This window comes from Engystomops pustulosus, chromosome 2, assembly GCF_040894005.1.
Source record: "Engystomops pustulosus chromosome 2, aEngPut4.maternal, whole genome shotgun sequence".
NCBI classification, from domain to species: domain Eukaryota; kingdom Metazoa; phylum Chordata; class Amphibia; order Anura; family Leptodactylidae; genus Engystomops; species Engystomops pustulosus.
Window position 1 is genome coordinate 172553777 of NC_092412.1, and position 21350 is coordinate 172575126.

A 21350-nucleotide genomic window follows, 5' to 3' on the forward strand; every position below is an offset into this window, starting at 1 on the left:
AATTCATGGAGAGGTGTAATTTACAAAATAGTGTCAGTTCTTATGGGCTTCTACTAGGACACTTCCAAACTGAATTGGTCACCACAAATTTCAAATTTTTTGCTACTAAAACTTGAAACTTTTCACATTTGTAAAAAAAAAACCCCGGAAACATAAAACAAATTATGGAAATAAATAGAAGGTTTCTACAAAAAACATTGAAACTTTGAAAACTGTAATTTTTTTCAAATTTCTCCTAAATTATTGAATTTTTACCCCCCCCCCCCCAAAAAAAAAAGTAACTGATCAGTGAAATTATACTACTAACATGAGCTACAATGTCTCAAGAAAAACAGTCTCAAAATCACAGGGATATGTAAAAGTGTTGAAAAGTTATTACCGCAGGAAGAGACACTGGTCACATTTTTGAGCAAAAGGGCTGAGCCTCAATGTACAAACTGGCTACGTCCTGAAGGGGTTATGCACACAGCAAAATAATAAAGCAATGTCTGCAGAACAACACGTAAACCCAACTGAGCATCTCTGGAGAGACTCGAAAATGAGTGTCCAGCAATGTTCACCATCCAACCTGAGGGAATTAGAGAGTCTTTGCAAGGAAGAATGGCAGAGGATCCTCAAATCCAGGTGCGAAAAATTAATTCAAAATTATGCTTCTGCAATGTTAATGGATAAAGGACCTTAGATGACATTAACCTGGTCACATGATATAAAGTGCTTAATGTTGAGAAGGAGGCATTCACCAACATGGGCAGGACCCACCCTCTCTGACTTGCAGTTCTATGCCATGTAAGATAACAAATGATTTTATGGGAATACCAGGTAAACAATTTTTAGCTGAAAGAAGGGTGTCATTTAATTAATATGGCTCTCTGGAAACCTGTCACTAGCTATATTTGTGAAAAATGTGCTGACATGTTCCCTCTAAGATCTTGGCAATATATTATCCATGTTTTTCACGGATATCTGAAGCAAGTTATCGCTCCTAGTGAAAATAAACTACTTTGGAGCCCTTTCTAAATAAAATTAATTTTACACAATATAAAAATACTAAAAGAGTTAATATAATGTCTTACAGTAATTGTTCAGAAGGAACCTGTGATGGCTGTATATTTCATTTTCTGTGGGAGACAGAAGAGTCATGTCCTGTTTGTACTGCCAATGACTTCTATATTATCACTAGTGTCTGCCAGCATGGTATCCAGGTATGTAATAAAATGTAATTCAGCCTTTCAAGAAAACATCTTTTACTTTTTGCATTCCCCCCCTCCCCTCCCCCCACTTCAAAAACCATAACTTTTACAGCTTGTTTTCTTAAAAAAAAATGGTGGCATTCTTTATTATTTAATTTGACGCAGTGTACTGGGAAGCTATTTCTCATGCTGTTGAATTTGTGAAAACTACATGTTTTTATGACATCTCTTAATCTTTAGTTCACTACAAAGAAAAAACTTTATTTCATCTCAATAACTTTTTATAATTAATGGTATCAGCTAGTAGTCAATAATTAATGGTTTAACTTTTGGTACAGGTATACATATGTCCCAGATATTACTGATGTTCCGAATTGAGCCTTCATACCAGAAGTATATATACCACACACATAAATTCTTGCTAATTTTGGCTTGTGTTTCTAAGTGGCTTGTGAACATAAGTGGAGATAAAACAAGTGGTTTGTGTGTGCTAAGAGTGAATCTGTGGTTTGGGTGATTGTGGATTCAGTGGATAGGTAATAGCAAAGGCATTTTCTTAAAGTCACAATTTAAATAGCTTTTTTTCCCTTCCTTTGCCTGGTCTGCTAATTGGGAGGAGGGATTAGTTTGCTCAGCTGATAAATTAAGGTGTAGCAACTCAGTTTTGAGCTTGTTCATTTTGGCTTGTGTTTCTACATGGCTTGTGAACATAGGTGGAGTTAAAACAAGCGGAGTTCGAAAAAGAGGAGTCCACATAGAACAGTAATCTACATTTTATATCTCTTATATATATATAATGTTATATATATATGTATACAATGCTGGAGCCAGAGTTCCAGGGTGAATACCTCTGTAACAGATGTGCCCATATTTTTCTACTGGAAAAACACTTTTTCATGTTAGAGATCTGAAAGAATATATTGCACGTCTGTGAGGAATCGACAATCTTGAGAGGAGTATACTGCTGACTGAGCAAGCAATATTATAATATATAAGCGGGATAGTGGAGAAGAAAGCCAGTAGGACCAGGTGGGTAGCTAGATTACTGTAAATAGAGGGAATTGAAAGGGGTCCAAGAAAAGGAAGGCCAATTATGACTCTGAACATGCAAGCAAAATTACAAAATTGTGTAATGATATAAGGAAGTCTGTTCTGAAATGACAGCTATAGCGGATCCTGCTCTCCCTAACAGCCGGGGAAGCACACCAGCTAGTAGTAGGGTGGATGGGAGTGCAAGTAAGCTAAGACAGCTAGTGGTTGTAGGGAACTCTATAATCAGGAAGACGGATAGAATAATTTGTCGCCAAGACAGCCTAAATTGAATGGTTTTCTTTTTCCCTGTTGCCAGGGTTCGGCATGTGTGGAAAGGGTAGATAAATGGTAGGTGGCGGAGCCTGTAGAATAGTTTTAAAGAATTAGGCTCAAAGCTTAAGGGAAGGACCTTCAAGGTATTTTTAATTAACCTCCAAGGTATTAATAATTAACTCAATGAGTTAAATGCATGGCTTAGATCCTGGTGTAGAACAGAGGGATTTCGGTTCCTAGAGCACTGGGCTGACTTTTCATTAGGGTACAAGCTGTTTTCTGCAGATAACTTGCACCTAAATGGAAGGGGGGCTGCTGTGTTGGGGGAGAAGATCCTAGCAGGGGTGGCGGAGTATTTAGACTAGGATCGGGGGAGGAGGAAAAGGAAGACACAAAAGGGTTAGACAGGTTATGTTGGTGGGTGGTGATGTGGGCGGTCTACGGGGGACTAGGGCAGTGGATAAGGAGACCCACAAGTTACAAAACAATAGTGAGGATATATGTGCCAGTAAAATTACTATAAATCAGGTATATAACTGTGGAAAATGAAAGTGTATGTTCACAAATGCCAGAAGTATCACAGGCAAAATGGGGGAGCTTGAGGCTCTGGTATTAGAGGAACAGTTAAATGTTGTTGGTGTAGCAGAGACATGGCTCAATGCAGCACATGATTGGGGGATGTTAATATTCAAGGTTTTACACTCTTTCAGAAGAGTGATTGAGAATTAGGCAGTGGTCTCAGAAGAGTGTGAGGAGGCTGACATTTTTTGGGTTGAAATTAAAAGCCAAGTGGTGTTTTGGTGTAATTTATAGATCCTTTTACATCTATGAGGAAATAGAGGGTCACCTATATAAACAAATGGAGCGGGCTGCACAGGAGGGGACAGTAGTGATAATGGGAGACTTTAACTTTCCAAATGTAAATTGGGGTCAGGGCCCTTCTTTATTTGTGAAGGGGAGACATTTTATCAACTTTCTACAACATAATTTTATGGTGCAGCTTGTAGAAGACCCCACAAGAGGGGATGCATTGTTGGATTTCTAACAATGCGGAGATTGTCCAAAATGTCAGTGTCCGGGAAACGTTTGGGAACAGGGTCGGACTGGGTTGCCTGGGGCCCACCAGAGAAATTGATTCTGGGGGCCCACCATACCGCTGCCTAGAAATATTTGTTATTTCACAGGAGTTCACGGCGGCTGCAGTTTGCTTAGCACTAACTTCCCAATAAAAATAACTAACTATAACACTTCAACTCCTTTGTATGTTTTCTGCAGCACATAAGAAGACAAGGCACTGACATTATAGGAATAGTCTAGGTTAGTCAGTAATTACAGTTATCAGACTCAAAAGTGGGATTCAGTACCTCAAGATGACTTCTCCCTTTTTTTCCTTATCACTGGAGAATTTTCCACCAGATATCTTCATCTCTGTGTGACACATCTCCACACTGTGCAACTAAAGATTTCACCGTCACTACAGCATAATGTCACTTGGATAACAACGTCCTACTCTGTGCTCCTAAATAATATTTACCACTCACAACACAACAGACCGCACTGTGCCCCCCCCCCACCAATACCAAATATACCCCCATAACAAAAAACATACTGTGCTCTCTCCATAAATGAAATATTACTTTGAGCTCCTTAGTGTTTTACAATCCCCCCCCCCTGAGTAAATAATATGATAAACCTAATAAATTAAATTGGGCATTAATTCCAATTAATTACATAATATATCATTTCCAATGCTTTCCTTATATTTACTGCCCTGCTTATCAAATATTTATATAAAAGTCCTAATAAATACTACTATTCAAGTATTTATTGGCACAGCACAGTACTACTACTCCTATCCTGTATATATTAGCACAGTACTACTACTCCTATCCTGTATATATTAGCACAGTACTACTACTCCTATCCTGTTTTTTTTTAGCACAGTACTACTACTCCTATCCTGTATATATTAGCACAGTGCTACCACTCCTATCCTGTATATATTAGCACAGTAGTACCACTCCTATCCTGTAAATATTAGCACAGTACTACCACTCCTTTACTGTATATATTATCACAGTACTACCACTCCTATCCTGTATATATGGAAACAGCACACTACTACTCCTATCCTGTATATATTAGCACAGTACTACTACTCCTATCCTGTATATATTAGCACAGTACTACTACTCCTATCCTGTATATATTAGCACAGTACTACTACTCCTATCCTGTATATATTAGCACAGTACTACTACTCTTATCCTGTATATATTAGCACAGAACTACTACTCCTATCCTGTATGTATGGACACAACACATTACTACTCCTTTCCTGTATATATGTGCAGTCCCCCCCCCCCTTATTACATATAGTGCCCCCTTATTATACTGTATATATCTCCTAGTGGCCATTAATTATATTTATTACTTCAATGTAATCCCTTACTACTGTGCCCCCCTATAATATATATAGTCTGCTAGTTAAAAATAATAAAATTCACTTACCTTTAGCAGCACTCCCGCGTCTCTTAGACTGGACCCTGCGACAGTGGAATTGACAAGAAGAAGCCGCGCGGCTTATATAGTACCTGTGTTGTCACTCGCTGGCAGGGGCCTCAGATCGGGATGGAGGCCCCTGCCGTAGCGCAGGTACCGGGGGACCACTGTTGGCCAGTGCGACCAGTGGCGTAACAAGACTCCAGTGGGCCCCATATATGGGCTCCCATATACCTAAACACTCGCTGCTGGCCCTATCTTGTACATTATACTTTAAAATACACATATTTCATATATATACTCCACAGACATATGCACACATACACAATAACATGCATAAACACATATTAACACAGCACCATATATGCTCTACAAACGCTATATTTACGCTACACATACAAATACACACCATATATAAGAAACACTGAAATACTGAAATACAGTTGCACATATATATATATATATATATATATATATATATATATATATATATATATACCCACATACCTGTACAATACTAATAATATTGCAGTAATGAATACACCACATATGGAAATATATACCAGCTGTGAAAAAACTGCACATTACTATACAGCACCAAAAAATGACTGCACTATAGGGCTGCCCCTAAAAACACCAGTCACTTTCATAGAAACTGATGTGGAAAATCCACATATACTGCCATACTGCACAATATGGTAGGATCAGTCAGACAACCTAGGGTTAAAGTACCGGTCTGAAAAAAAGTTAAAAAAAATAATCAAAATATCTAAAAATGTAAATACCCCCCTTCCCCTAGAACTGATATACATATAAATAAGCAGTAAAAATCATAAACATGTTAGGTATCACCGTGTCCACAAATGTCTGATATAATAACGGTTATTCTTTGTGTTAACCCCTAATGGAAAATAGCACCCAAAGTCAAAAATGCCACTTTTTTGCCATTTTGAAAAATATACAAAATACAATAAAAAGTGATGAAAAGGCTGTACAGTCCTCAAAATGGTAGCTATGAAAACGCCATCAAAAGTTGCAAAAAGTGACACCAAAAAAATTGAAAACATTGAATTTTAAGAAGGCTAATTTCCAGAAATTCAGGGCTGCACTACCGGACTGGGATCAGATACTGTCACATGATGGTACTCATGTTAAATGGGAGAAATTCAAATATATCCTGGGTCATTGTACATCTAAATTTAATCCAACAGGTAACAAATATAGACGGGCTAGATTACACCCCGCGTGGCTTACAGCTACAGTTAAAAGGGAAATTAATGATAAAAAGAGGGCATTCAAAAAATATAAATCTGACAGGTCACCTGAGGCTTTCAATACTTACACAAAACTTACCAAAATCTGTAAGAAGATAATAAAATCAGCCAAAATACAAAATGAAAGACAGGTGGCCAAAGATAGCATAACAAATCCCAAAGATTCTTTTAAAGTATATCAATGCAAAAAAATGGGTCAGAGCAGGTTGGACTCCATTCTGAAAATAGCGGATCGATGACTGAAGACCAACAGAAGGCGGAGATACTAAATGGCTTTTTTTAGCTCTGTTTATACAATAGAATAAAGAACATCTGATGTGGGCGGTGCCAGTGCAGGTCATGTATACTGTAATACTAAGCTAAATAAAATCAATGTGTACAAGGCTCCTGGACAAGATGGGTTACACCCCAGAGTTCTTAAAGAACTCAGTTCTGTTATTGCTGTACCGCTGTCTAACATCTTCAGGGATTCCGTAATGTCTGGTGTGGTGCCAAGTGACTGGCGCAAGGCAAATATTGTGCCAATATTTAAAAAAGGCTCTAGAACTTCGCCAGGCAATTAAAGACCTGTAAGCTTAACTCCCATTGAGGGAAAAAATTATTAATGATATAATGGTAGGAATTAATAGCACTGTTCTATTTTTCATATGACACCAAGCTGTGTAGTGTAATACAATCTATGTAGGATATTCATAGGCTGCAGGGTGACTTGGACAAACTGAGTGTTTGGTCATCCACTTGGCAAATGAGGCTCAATGTGGATAAATGTAAGGTTATGCACCTGGGGGCTAATAATACACAGGCAACATATGTCCTTGGGGGAGTAAATCTGGGAGAGTCTCTTGTTGAGAAGGACCTGGGGGTACTAGTAGATCATAAATCAAATAGCAGCATGCAATGTCAATCAGCTGCCTCTAAACCCAGCAAGATCTTGTCATGTATCAAAAGTGGTGTGGACTCTTGGGATAGGCATGTAGAAGGCATTGGTTTGGCCTCACCTCGAATATGCTGTTCAGTTCTGGGTACCGGTCCATAAAAAGGATGCCGTGGAGCTCGAGAGGGTTCAACAAAGAGCAACAAAAATGTCTCAGTTATGAGGAAAGATTAAAACAACTAGATTTATGTAGTCTGGAAAAGAGACGACTACGAGGGGCCATGATTCATTTATATAAATATATGAATGGTCCATACAAAAAATAAGGTGGTAAGTTTTTTCAGATTAAATCAAATCAAAAGACGTGAAGGCACTATCTCCCTCTGGAGAAATCAATGTTTAATTACTAGAGGTTACAGGGCTTTTTTACTATGAGAACTGTCAATCTGTGGAATAGCCCAGCTGGACCCTGCGACCTAACTACCCCTATCAGAGGGTAGGAGAATATGTGTATGTTGGGGTCACGGAACTGCGCCGAGAGGGCGTCACGGAACTGCAGGTATGTATAAAACTGGAGATGTGTGATATCCGGGCACATTTACTTATTCGGTCTGCAGAGTTCACTGGCAGTGCATTGTCCAACAATAATGTATTCTTTACAAATAGCACAAAAACACAGTTGTGTTTGCGCCTGCGCAACTTAGCACGGCCTGTTTCCCCCTGCTAAGTTGCGCAGGCGCGCGTGTGCCGGAGAGCTCGGTGACGTCACCGGCTCTCCTGCACTTCACAATCCGGCGCACGCACGGGTGCGCGCATGGTGCGCCGAGCCCAAGTGCGGTGCGCCGAGTTATAAGTTAATATAACTTATAATTCTAACAGAGGGGCTTTGTTCCCTTAACAAAAATATGCTCTGGCACCAGCTCACACTGAGCTGGTGCCATGTATGTGTGTCTAAACCTACCACTTTTAAGTGGTAGGTTTCCTTTAAGGAGCTACTCACGGTATAAGACCGGTCCACACAGTCTTTGAAAAAGTCCACAAAACAGAGAAAAATATTTTCACTAAGACCGGAGCTCCAAGGATTCTTCTTCTCCCTCTTATTTTATCTTAAAACTTCGATGAACAGCACCAATCTTCAATTTCTCCTGCTGAAAGTATGTCACCATTCAGACTAGCACCATCGCACTCTCATTCTCCTTCTTTATTATATTGTAACTGGAAGAAAATATGCAGGCAGATGGTGTGGTATGTTCCAACAAGGTTAAAATTTATTCCAATTCATCATACTCACAAAAATCCATTAAAAATGTGCATATCACAAATTCACATAACGGGACGCTAGCTTTCTAGAATGTATTCTATAATGTATTCTGCTGCGATTCACTAAGATCGTTGTCAGGTCCAGATCCTCTGGACCACAGCGGACAATGACGTAAGCCGACACCTGGGACCATAGTCTAAGTGGTACCCGGTTGTCGCCAGAGCCCGCCGCAAAGCGGGTTGGACTTGCTGCGGCGTGGTACCATCAGGTCGTACCACAGGCGCCACTTTGTCCGCGGTGGCGGCCAAGGCGAAGTACAGAATCGTCAGACAAATTATTGGTCGGACACAGGCAGGAGGTCGAGACTAGCAGCACACAATCAGAGTCAGGGACTTAGTGGAAGGTCAGGACAGGCACAGAAAAGAGGTCACAACGGCAAATCACTATAAACACAGAGGACATAGGAAAAGCTTTCTCAATGGCACAAAGATCCGGCAGGGAAGACAGGAAGGGGCTGAGAATTTATCCAAAAGTGGAAGCCAGCCAGCACCAATTATCAGCGCGCTGGCCCTTTAAATATCTTGAAGCCGCCGGAGCCATCGTAACGGAGTAGGGGTGCGTCTGCAACTCGGCTCTTGGGTCATAGGAGCACCCGTGACCCAGGAAACGAGAACCAAGTTTATAACTGGGAATCTTCAAATGAGAACTTGCTGTACATGGGCCCAATGGGACTCAATGTCCGGCGAGAACACCAGGATGTAGTCTAGATAGAGCACGACACAGGTATAAAGTAAGTCTCTAAATATGTTGTTGACAAACTCATGGAACACCACTGGTGTGTTAGAGTCCAAAGGGCATAACAAGGTATTCGAAGTGCCCATCTCGAGTATTGAAGGCGTTTTTCCATTCATCGCTTCACGTAAGTGGTTGAGGTTATATGCCCCTCATAGGTTCAACTTGGTGAAAACCTTAGCACCACGTAGACGATCAAACAGTTCCGTGATCAGGGGTAGTGGGTTTTTCACCGTGACCTTATTGAGACCACGGTAATCGATGCAAGGACAGAGAGAACCATCCTTCTTGAAGACGAATCTCGCACCAGCAGGGGATGAAGACTTGTGTATAAAGTGCGTCTGCAGGTCCTCCTTTACATAGGCCGACATGGCCGTTATTTCAGTAACAGATAGGGGATACACACGCCCCCGTGGAGAAGATGCGCCCAGCATCAAGTCTTTTGGACCGTCATAGGGACGGTGTGGCGGCAGAGTCTCTGCTTGCTTCTCACAAAAGACATCAGCAAAGTCCTCGTAAGAGGCTGGGAGGCCCATTAGAGACTTGGTGGACACTGAAGAGACCAGGATGGACACAGGATGAGGAACCACGATACAATGAGACTGGCACTCTGGTCCCCAACAAAGAATCGACCCAGTCCAGTTAAGCACAGGTGCCTGGAGCTGCAACCACAGAAGACCCAACAGACTAGAAGACTTGGATCGGGGTAGCACATAAAAAGACAATCTCTCCTTGTGTAGTTCTCCAAATTGCAGGAGCAGAGGCTTAGTGCGGTACCGGATCAGAGAGGATTTGGCCACTGACAGTGGAAATGACCAGGGGTTTCTCACGACGGACCACAGGGAAATTATGCTGGGAGCCCAGGGTAGAATCCATGAAGTTTCCTGCAGAGCTGGAATCCAAGAAGGCAGGAATCTGGACCTGGCTACCTGTGCCAGAGCTGAGCAGAATGACAATATTAAAACATGGAGAAGCTTTACTCCCTGGGTGCGTGCATTTCCTGGATGCTGAGGACGGACGGGACAACTCTCAAGAAAGTGCGCCAGGCTGGCACAATAAAAGCAGAGGTTCTCCTGTCTTCATCTGGTACGCTCTTTGGAGGTCAGATGAACTCAATCCACCTGCATTGGCTCCTCTGCAGCAGACACGGAAGATGGCTGAGGTGGTCTTTGGAAGACTGGAGCCAAGTGGGACAGTCGTCAGGTCTTGACTTGCAGTTGTTCCAGATTTTGCTACTCAGAGCACTCAGTCAACCGGATGTCAATCTGTGTAGCTAGAGAGATGAGATCACTCAGCTTAGATGGCAGGTCCCTAGCAAACAGGCCGTCTTTGATCTAATCAGACAGTCCTTTTTTAAAAGTAGCAAGCAAGGCCGCCTCATTCCAATCCAGCTCGGAGGCTAAAGTACGGAACTGGACCACGTAGTCACCAACAGAGGAGTCCCCTTGCTGCAGGTTCAGCAAAGCGGTCTCAGCAGAAGACGCCGGGGCAAGGTCCCTTAAAGATGGACCGGAATTGAGTTAGGAATGCGGTGAGAGTAGCCGTGACCAGATGATTCCTGTCCCAAAGGGGGTAGCCCATGCCAGGGCTTTCCCAGAAAGAAGGCTGATCACGAACGCCACCTTAGCCCGTTCTCTGGCAAACTGTGAAGACATCAGTTTGATATGTAGGGTGCACTGGGTTATGAAGCCCCTGCATAACTTCTCACCATAATATTTGTAGGGCATGTAAAGACGCAGCCTGGGCTCATCAGTAGACAACGTAGCAGTAGAAATGGGAAATACAAAGAAACAGTTCTGTCAGCTCACCTGGGACGCAGTGGATTAGTGTAGAAGTGAACTCAAGCTCGGATATCGCCCGCTTCACAAGAGGCACTCAATCAAGGAAAGGGAGGAGGAACTCCGGCTCAAAAGTAAACTTCAATCCAGGTAGCTAAAATCGAAGAGACTTTTATTGAAGATATACAAACAACATGATAAAACGGATTGGCATGGGTAGCGGGAAGGGTCCCTGGAATGCCTACGTGTTTCGGATAAACTTTGCATCGTTATTCATGGCTAGTGAAGGTCAGAATGACTAACTATATATATGGACATCAGAAGGGTCACACCCGCACCGAGGGCCAATCAGCTCGAAGGTGAGGGAGTGATCCGGAAACATTAAAACTTGTTAACAAACTTGTTAACAAACTTGTTTACAAAACTTGTTTATAAACCATCACATAAATTTTTAAGATAAGAACATAGTTATGCATCATATTGTAAAGAGAGCAAAATACATGTTGATTACATGATGATAAATTCATTGCAGTTTATATCTGACAGATTACATCCAAACGTTTGTTTAAACCATTGGGAACCCGAGTTTCCAGACAAAAAATCCAGTATGTTTCCCTGTTGAACATCTTCTTTTTCCGGTCACCTCCACGCGGCGAACTGGAGATCCTTTCTATGCCCAGGCACGAAAAGGAACTGCAGTCACCACCATGGACGGTGCGAAAATGTTTTGATGCCATGGAAACGTTAACTATATCTTTGTTTTTAGCGTCAGAGAGATGTCTCCTGATGCGTGTTTTTAGGGCACCGCTCGTACAACCTACGTATCGGACTCTGCAGGTTTCACAGTATATAATGTATACAACATATTTCGTATTACAGTTTATGTAACTATGAATATTGTACTAATGCTGTGTACACATAGACTGAAAAAACCGTGCTGGAGTAGCATGATTGCAACAAGTGCATTTATTATGGCCACATTTGAAAAAACCTGTTGTGGAAAACCAGTGGTTCCTTTTGATGTCATTTTTTGAAGTAAATAGGCTAGGTGACAGAATATTTCCTAATGTAGGTGCCTTTTTGGAAACAAATCGAATACTGTTGCTGGAAAAACTGGGGATAGAATCATCTGTCTGTAATAGGGGTAAGTATTTTTTAATGATCTTTACAATTTGTGGATATTGGTCACTGTACGAGGTGGAGAAGGTAATGTGGGCATCAGATTTAGTGGTGTTATGACTCTTATTTTTTCTCTTTTTACTGGTCTGTAACAGATCAGTTCTGGGAATGTTATCAACTATGTTAGACGCCCTATGAAGCATCCATGATGGAAACCTCGTTGCTGTAAGTCTTTTTGTACTCGCTGACTGGTAGTCAAGAAATCGGAGGGATTTGTACAATTACATTTAAACCTAATCAATTCAGCCAACTGGGATTTTTTTGATGAGATGTGGGGGGGGGGGGGTGACATGAGGTGGCTTCCAGAATGGAGTTAGTGGAAGTGGGTTTTACATATGGAGTGATTTTAACCATATCACCACTCCAAAGCAAAATGTCCAGTATGGGAGTTCAAAGACCAGGTAAATTTAAGGTTCATATTATTATTATTTATGAATCTGACAAAGTCCTCAGCTTGATCCTCCGCTCCCTCCCATACCAAGAGCAGGTCATCTATATAACGACCATACCACTTGATATGGGAGAGAAACGGGTTATCGGCTGAAAACAGAAAATCCTCTTCCCATGCAGCCATGTAGATATTGGCCATGGAGGGCGAACATTTGCCCCCCATGGCCGCACCACACCGCTGCAAAAAAAAAGGTATTGTCAAAGGAAAAGTAATTCCTAGAAAGTAAGAACTCCATAGACATCAAGATGAATTCTCTTACTGCATCCTCATAGGGACTATACATTTCCAAAAAACGTGCAAGACATTTTAAAGCTGTATCGTGTATCAAAGAAGGGTATAAACCCACAACATCACAGGTCAGCCAGTAGTACGATCCACTCCAAGGGAATCCATCAAGTAGTGACACCACATGTTTGGTATCACGGATGTACCCCGGAATGGATCTCACCAAGGGCTGCAAGTGATGATCAACCCACCGACTGAGATTTTCGGTAAGTGAGCCAATACCTGCCACTATCGGCCTTAGTGGGGGTGGGAATATTTCTTTATGAATTTTTGGGAAGGAGTGATATATGGGAATGACTGGATATTCCACAAATAAAGAAATATTCCCTTGGAGTGGATCGTACTACTGGCTGACCTGTGATGTTGTGGGTTTATACCCTTCTTTGATACACAATACAGCTTTAAAATGTCTTGCACGTTTTTTGGAAATGTATAGTCCCTATGAGGATGCAGTAAGAGAATTCATCTTGATGTCTATGGAGTTCTTACTTTCTAGGAATTACTTTTCCTTTGACAATACCTTTTTTTTTGCAGCGGTGTGGTGCGGCCATGGGGGGCAAATGTTCGCCCTCCATGGCCAATATCTACATGGCTGCATGGGAAGAGGATTTTCTGTTTTCAGCCGATAACCCGTTTCTCTCCCATATCAAGTGGTATGGTCGTTATATAGATGACCTGCTCTTGGTATGGGAGGGAGCGGAGGATCAAGCTGAGGACTTTGTCAGATTCATAAAAAATATTAATATGAACCTTAAATTTACCTGGTCTTTGAACTCCCATACTATGCATTTTCTGGACATTTCGCTTTGGAGTGGTGATATGGTTAAAATCACTCCATATGTAAAACCCACTTCCACTAACTCCATTCTGGAAGCCACCTCATGTCACCCCCCACATGTCATCAAAAACATCCCAGTTGGTGAACTGATTAGGTTTAAACGTAATTGTACAAATCCCTCCGATTTCTTGACTACCAGTCAGCGAGTACAAAAAGACTTACAGCAACGAGGTTATCCATCATGGATGCTTCATAGGGCGTCTAACATAGTTGATAACATTCCCAGAACTGATCTGTTACAGACCAGTAAAAAAAAGAAAAAATAAGAGTCATAACACCACTAAATCTGATGCCCACATTACCTTCTCCACCTCGTACAGTGACCAATATCCACAAATTGTAAAGATCATTAAAAAATACTTACCCCTATTACAGACAGATGATTCTATATAGATACAAATATATAGTTAACGTTTCCATGGCATCAAAACATTTTCGCACCGTCCATGGTGGTGACTGCAGTTCCTTTTCGTGCCTGGGCATAGAAAGGATCTCCAGTTCGCCGCGTGGAGGTGACCGGAAAAAGAAGATGTTCAACAGGGAAACATACTGGATTTTTTGCCTGGAAACTCGGGTTCCCAATGGTTTAAACAAAAGTTTTAATGTTTCCGGATCACTCCCTCACCTTCGAGCTGATTGGCCCTCGGTGCGGGTGTGACCCTTCTGATGTCCATATATATAGTTAGTCATTCTGACCTTCACTAGCCATGAATAAGGATACAGAGTTTATCCGAAACGCGTAGGCATTCCAGAGACCCTTCCCGCTACCCATGCCAATCCGTTTTATCATGTTGTTTGTATATCTTCAATAAAAGTCTCTTCGATTTTACCTACCTGGATTGAAGTTTACTTTTGAGCCGGAGTTCCTCCTCCCTTTCCTTGATTGAGTAGAAATGGGAGTTACCATTGATACTGGACGCTGCTGCTAGGTAGACAATTGCTGCAGGGTGGCGGTGAGATGTCCAAGTTGCTGTCCTTGCACGACAATCTGTTGAGACTGCTGGACCACGATGGCGGTAAGGTCAGCCATTTCAGGTAGCAGAACCTTGGCGAGATCCATGGGCAGATCTTACTGTCAGGATTAGGGGTAGATGATCCTCTGGACCGACTTGGCAGTTCCACAGGCGGTGGTGGCCAATGTGAAGTACAGAATTGTCAGGAAAACTCGTGGTCAGGGACAGGCAGGCAGCACAGAATCAGAATCAAGGACGTAGCGAAAGGCTGGGACAGAATCGATGTCACAACGGGAAATCACTATAATCGCAGAGGACATAGGAAAAGCACTGGCCCTTTAAATCTCCAGAATATGGCGCGTGTGCATCCTAGGAGGGTGGGATGCTCGCGCTAGACCGCCGCAACCATCTTGACAATGCGGAGATGTAAGCATAGTGGCAGGGGGTCCGAGTGCTCATGTAGGAGCACGGGTGCACCTGCGACCCAGCTCATGAGTCACAGGAGCACCCATGACACCTGTGCGCCTGATATCCTGCATGTGTCGCTTCCCCACTCAGGTCCTCCGGAGTTCACCTTCTGGCACGTGTAAGTGCATTTTCTTGCGACACAATTTGAAAGTTAAATCCTGCCCTCAGTCCGAATCAGTCAGATCGTCCTACGGCACGCCCCAAAATTTGTGTTGAAAATTGCTGCGCCAAAAGCCGATCACGTGCGACACAATCCCAGCGCAGACCCCTGTTAAATACCTGTCAAAAGTTTGTAAATCCCAAAAACAGCAGAAAGTCCGACTCACGTAAATGTTTCTCTTGGTGTTTGGCAAAGGACATGAGGGTATCCCCCTTGTACAGGTCTCCCAACTTCACAATTCTGCCCAGAACTATCTCTCCTGCAGATCTTTCAGATGTGGGATAGTATTGTTGTCCCATAAAGGGATTTGAGCAATAATGCCATTGGGTGGGGTAACTAATTTAGCGGCTTTCCATACCTTACTTGCTGTATGATGGGCAGGGACCAGTTTCCCTCCAAACTGACTAGAGGACTCCAAGACCAGCCATAGAGTGGACAGTCCCAGTTGGTGGGCTAGATATAGTTCAGCAGGATGAGGTGTAGTGTGCCCCAGCCATTTGCCAAGAAATTTTAATTGTCCTGCGACATAATATAGTAGGAAGTCAGGGAGAGCCATCCCTGATTGGGTCTTGGGACGCTGAAGTTTGGCTAGTTGGAACTTTGTACTAGAGGGGCCCCATAAGAAGGGGATCACTATGGTGTCTAGGGTGTGGAAATAGGACCTAAGGATTGGTACTTATCCGTGTTGTAGGATATATAGGCATTTGGGAAGTACCACAATTGTTCAAGTACTTCCAGTAAATATGGCCACTCGACAGAATCAAAGGCCTTGGCAGCATCTAGTGATGCCAAGACCCAATCCTCTCCCTCTGCTACTCCAATGAGAGAGAGGATCTGCGCATGGCGCAGATTATATGAGGTGCTAAGGTTCAGCATAAAGCCAGCTTGGTCTTGGTGTACCAGGGATGAGATCACTGAGTTCAGCCTGCCAGCTAGTATTTTGTAAGGAGTTTGTAGTCCGAGTTTAAGTGAGATATAGGATTAGGACAATATTGGCCTCATGAAATGACTGTGGAAGTGATCCTCTATCGAAGGAGTTGTAGCACTCGTAGTAGAGTTGGGAGCAAGTGTGCTTGTACTGTAGCAGGACCTCCACTGGGAGGCCATCAGGGCTCGCCACCTTCCATTTTGCCATATCTGCTAGGTCCTCTTGCAGCTCTGTCAAAGTAAAAGGGGAGTCCAGAGCTAATCTCTGCTCCTGAATTGAAGAACTGCCAGAATTGGTGAGTGGTTCAATATACCTTGGGGTAAGTGGGTAATGCTAGTTAGCCAGGTATGGGCCAGTGTGTTGCCACATACATAATCTATTTGTGATCTAGATTCCGCCATAAATCACACCATGCTATTTCATCAAGGAGGTTGGACAGAGGGGAGATACTAGCAGCTGGGGGCACCATTCAGCATGGCATTGAAATTACCCATACATAAAAAAGTTGCATTAGGGTAAGAGGCAGTGAAACCAGCAGCTTCATAAAGAACATCAGGTGAGGAGGATGGAGGAACATATATACCCAACATAACTAGCGATTTACAGTTGCCCCACGCAAGTATGAAAATATATCTACCCTCGGGGTCTTTCCTGACCGTCTCCAATTCCCATCGTAATGAGCAAGGGATGAGTATAGATACTCCTCTGGAGTGTGATGTGTGGGTAGCATGCGCTGCCCACTGTACCTAGGGCTTGCTCAATAGGTGTGTGGATTGAGGGGTGAAGTGGGTTTCTTTAAAGCAGATCAGGTGCAGGAAATGGCGTCTAGCAAACGCGAACATCATATCGGGCCTCCTAACGTTCCCCATTCCCGTCACGTTCCAAGACACATTCAATGACATCCCCCGAAATTGTACATTACAGCAGCGATAAAACGTAACAACAACAAAAACAATTAACTAAAGAAGCTCGTCCAAGTGGAGAGCTGAATAGCTTGACAGTAAACTTGTTTAGGCTACAAAAAGTGTTGCAATTCAACGAGGGTAGTCTGTACTGGGTGGTGTTGTAGCAGCCTATAGGTCCAGTAGACTGGGTTCAATCTTATCTGATCAGACACTGTATTAGCTAACAACAACAATATGTTATAAGAGTGTACACTACACCAACAATAATCAGGCCATCATATACCATGGTATCAAGTTGTACAGATACCGCATGAGTGATTTGCCATGAGTAAGGGCGTTTTATACCCCCATTATGCGTAGGTTTTTTTCTTCATTACAACCAAACCCCAACGTTAATAGGGAAGCATTGCTGCAAACATGTTTATTTTTTGTACCTTTTTTTAAATGGAATTATGAATAAATGACAAATGTTTTTAATCCATATCTGGTGCAGAATGCAAATTTTTTCTCCTGTTCCAGTCTTGTTCTCATGGTTGGCAAGTGCCACAGTCACAAGTCAGTGAGCTGAAAATTATTTTTTCTTTTTTACATTTTGGAAGCTGGAGGAGCCGAGGTCCCGGAGGCCCTTGCCTATGCTAGCAAAGACGTCAGCCATGCAGGCCCTGTAAAAGCCATGGCATGCGCACTACACTCTCCAAGATTCCCAGTTAGAGGGTAAGCTCTCCCCATCAACCTGCTGCACTGTGTATCCAGCTGCACTGAGAACTCTTCCCGGGTATCGAAGAACAGTACTTGATCCCCATCTAAATGCGGATTCTAGCAGGGTAGAGCATGGTGTATTTCAAGTTGGACTCCAGTAGGCATTTTTTTACATGCACGTACTGTGTCTACTTCTTCTGCACCTTAATAGAGAAATTCGGGAACACTATGACCTCTGCAATGTCCACTCTTTCGTTACCCTGTTCTCTGGACAAGCGTAGAATGGCATCTCAGTCCCTATAGTCGAGGAGTTGGTGGAGGACCAGGTGCAGGAGGCTTAGGGAGAATGTGGTGCGCCAGTTTAACCACAAAGGAGGAGGAGAAGCTATCACGCCAGTAGGTAGATATCAGCAGTTTTCCCAGGAGATTAACAGGATCTAGACCCTCCAAGTGCTCAGGTAGGCCCACTCAGCAGACGTTACATCTGTGCAGGCCTATTTCTTGCTCTTCGATGTTCTGGTGCAGCCTTTCCATTCGAGCAGTCGCCTGCTGCAAGGTATTCGCTAGTGGGATTTGATGGTCTTCCAGGTCCCCCACATTGGGCATCTTGCCTAATCAGAGCAATGTCCACCTTATCCTCATCAATCCTTGCGGTAAGGGCCATTGGCACTGCTCAATTGCCAGAAGAACATTTTGTTTTTCTAAATTAGGAGCCTAAGGCTGTTTAGGCGACCCAGTCATCTGGTCACAGGAGATAGAGACAGATGCTTCCTGGCCTTTTGAAGCACTCCAGCTTCTCAGCAGCTTTAGCCGCTTCACGGCCAGGCTCCATTAGCAGTGGTTGAGAACCAGGGTGGGAAGTGGCATTCCAACAAGATATCAACACATATGGGGGTCCTATGTGGAGCAGTCCACATAATTTAGTGACACTGCCTCAAAGTGATGGAAAACAAATTATTTACGGCAGGGAGGAGTGTAAGGCCTGGCCCGGATGACCTGTGGGTACCCAGAGCTGCAGGTCCAGCAGCAGCTCCACAAATGGTATTGGAGGGAGGGGGTAGCTGTGGATGCGTAATGCAGTATAGTCCTCAGAGAGAGTACAGCATAGAGGGGTGCCACTGGTGGGTCGGCACTCACTGGGGTCACCTGGCAAAGTCTGTCACAGGTGACAGGGAGTTTCTGAAGATCAACCATGGATAAGGGGGGTTGACAGGAGCTTGAAGGGATGTTTTCTCAAAGAAGGCCAGGTCTTAGAGTCCAGCTCTGGCTTCAAGGGAGTCTCAAGTGGCCAGCCACTTATGTGTGGTAGTAGATGATGTATCACCAGGGCAATGAATCAACCTGCTGGGTATATGGCTCTTCCAGCCCCGTTATGCAGGGCATACAGTGGGCCTCAGTAAGCAGTCATCCAGAAGTGGGGGTTAGGAAAGGGGCTAGTCACCTTAGCAGGCTTTTCTGAGGTGGCCTCCAGGTGCTGGCCCGGTTGCTGGTGGTCTCCTGGTGCTGGCTGGTTCTGGGTGGAGCATTCTGGCCCAGGAGAGTAACTTGCTGGCGGGGGGCTGTAAATTGTAAGTTACTCCCCTGTTTGTATTTCTCTGAAGCCTGTGGCTCCTATTCTAGAATCGCCCTGCTGCCAGCTAAAGATTTCACACTACCCAATTTAGCACACGTCAGATATATTCATTGCAAATTTTGTACCATTAGTTCTACTAGCTGCTTTCTTCTTGCTGCTCAAGCATTGAGTTCTTTCTGTTGATTGAACGAGGCCTTACTCAAAGACCTGACTGTAAGAACTCAAATAGATGAAACTATGTCAGAATTCTTTAATTCTAATTCTGTTATTCATCACAGAATGCCTAACAGCCCATTGCAATATTGTTGGCCCTGGAGAGACATCTGGTTAGCTTGAAGACAGCTAATCAAACGCATTGAACAGGCAATCCAGTGTAAACAAACTCTAAATTTTATACCACCTTACAAGTTTCTAAGAAGTACTGTAGACTTAAATTTTTCTCAAAGGGAAATTTAGTTAAAAACATACCCTTACTGTATATAGGAGAACAATTATCCAAAAGATAAGACAAATGTACTGTAATAAATGCAATGGTTACAACAGTTGCAACATTGAAAAGTACATGGGAAAAAAATTCCTTTATGGATAATTATACACATTAGAACAATTCTCGAAGTTCACATCTTTGCAGCGCTTTGTTATAAGCTACAATCGCTGTGGGAATTAGTAATTTTCTAAATTTTAGTTGTCTAAACCTGTTACTGATTAAACTCTTTTGTCCTGTACCCAAATCATACAGCGGGTGAGATGAGTTTGTAATAATCGAGTCAAACTATCCCATTATCAGTTTTTTCACAGTTGATATGAAACTCTCAAACCTCACCATGGTCACCACTGAGAATTTTGGGGGCCCTGACTGGAAAAGTTTTGCGGGCCTCCCAGTAAATTAATGATAAAACTATTTTGGACCCTGGGCTGGAAAAAGATTGTGGCCTCCCAAAGGGTCTATAGGTCTTTAATCATCTGACATTTAGTGCAAGCTGTGATAAAATGTCCCCATTGTACTAGACTCTAGTAGAGGCAGTGCAATAGGGTTCAAACACTGTAACGGACTGAAAAACATTATTAAAAAAATGTAAATAAAATTTTTAAAAAACATGTCAGGTATCCCTGTGTCACAAAATATCATCAGGTGTGGAAGCTTTTAACAGAAATAAAAAAATTCTTAATTTAAATTAATTAAAAGTTGCAATTCAAGGTTATTAACAAAATGTTAGGAAAGTAGTACCCAGTTTTCACCAGAGCCAGCCGCAAAGCGGAACATGGGTTGCAGGGGCGCCCATCACAGTACCCCTTCCCTTCGGCCTCCCTCTCTTCTTGGTCTGGAGGAATTTTTGCACAAGGCCACGGTCCAAGATGTTATCCTCGGGCTCCCAGGATCTCTCCGAACCCCTTCCATTCGACAAGGAAGAACCACTTCCCCCTAACTGTCTTTATATCCCGGACCTCCTTTACCTCAAAGACATTGAGGGTAGGAGGGGTAGGAGGAGGCACTTGCCGAGAGAAGCGATTCAGGATGACTAGCTTCAAGAGAGGGGAGGAAGGAGTTCGTGATGCGCATGGAGGAAGGAAGGTGAAGCTTATATGCCACAGTATTGATGCGCTTCAGTACTTCAAATTGACCCAGGAATCAAGGACCAAGTTTATAGCTGGGAATCTTCGAATGAACGTACCTAGAAGACAGCCATACTTTGTCACCTGGGGAGAAGACTGGAGGAGACCTGCACTTCTTTTGCCCCTGGGTTTTGGTGCAAGCAGATGCCCGGAGTAAAGACTGACATGTTTGCTCCCAGAAGGATCTGAGATCTCGGACCAATTCTTCCATGGCAGGAACATCAGCAGCAGCAAGTCTCAACAAGAGGGAGAGATGGACAGGGATGTTGTCAATACACAATGAAAAATGGAGCGTAGCCGTCAGATTCGGAGTCCAGAGAG

The 21350-nt window shown here is 43.1% G+C and overlaps 1 protein-coding gene across 5 annotated transcripts in view; it reads left to right on the top strand.

Annotated features, from left to right (window-relative positions):
• The window catches only part of ELAPOR1 (endosome-lysosome associated apoptosis and autophagy regulator 1), a 627159-nt gene that overhangs the window by 523180 nt on the left and 82629 nt on the right, over positions 1-21350 (top strand). For 4 of the 5 annotated variants that reach the window (XM_072137292.1, XM_072137294.1, XM_072137293.1 and 1 more), the window contains one exon: positions 1076-1202. The exons of the other annotated variant lie outside the window; for it this stretch is intronic. In XM_072137292.1, the coding sequence (XP_071993393.1) occupies positions 1076-1202 (127 nt within the window). The remainder of the gene's footprint in view (positions 1-1075; positions 1203-21350) is intronic. 5 annotated transcript variants of the gene reach the window in all.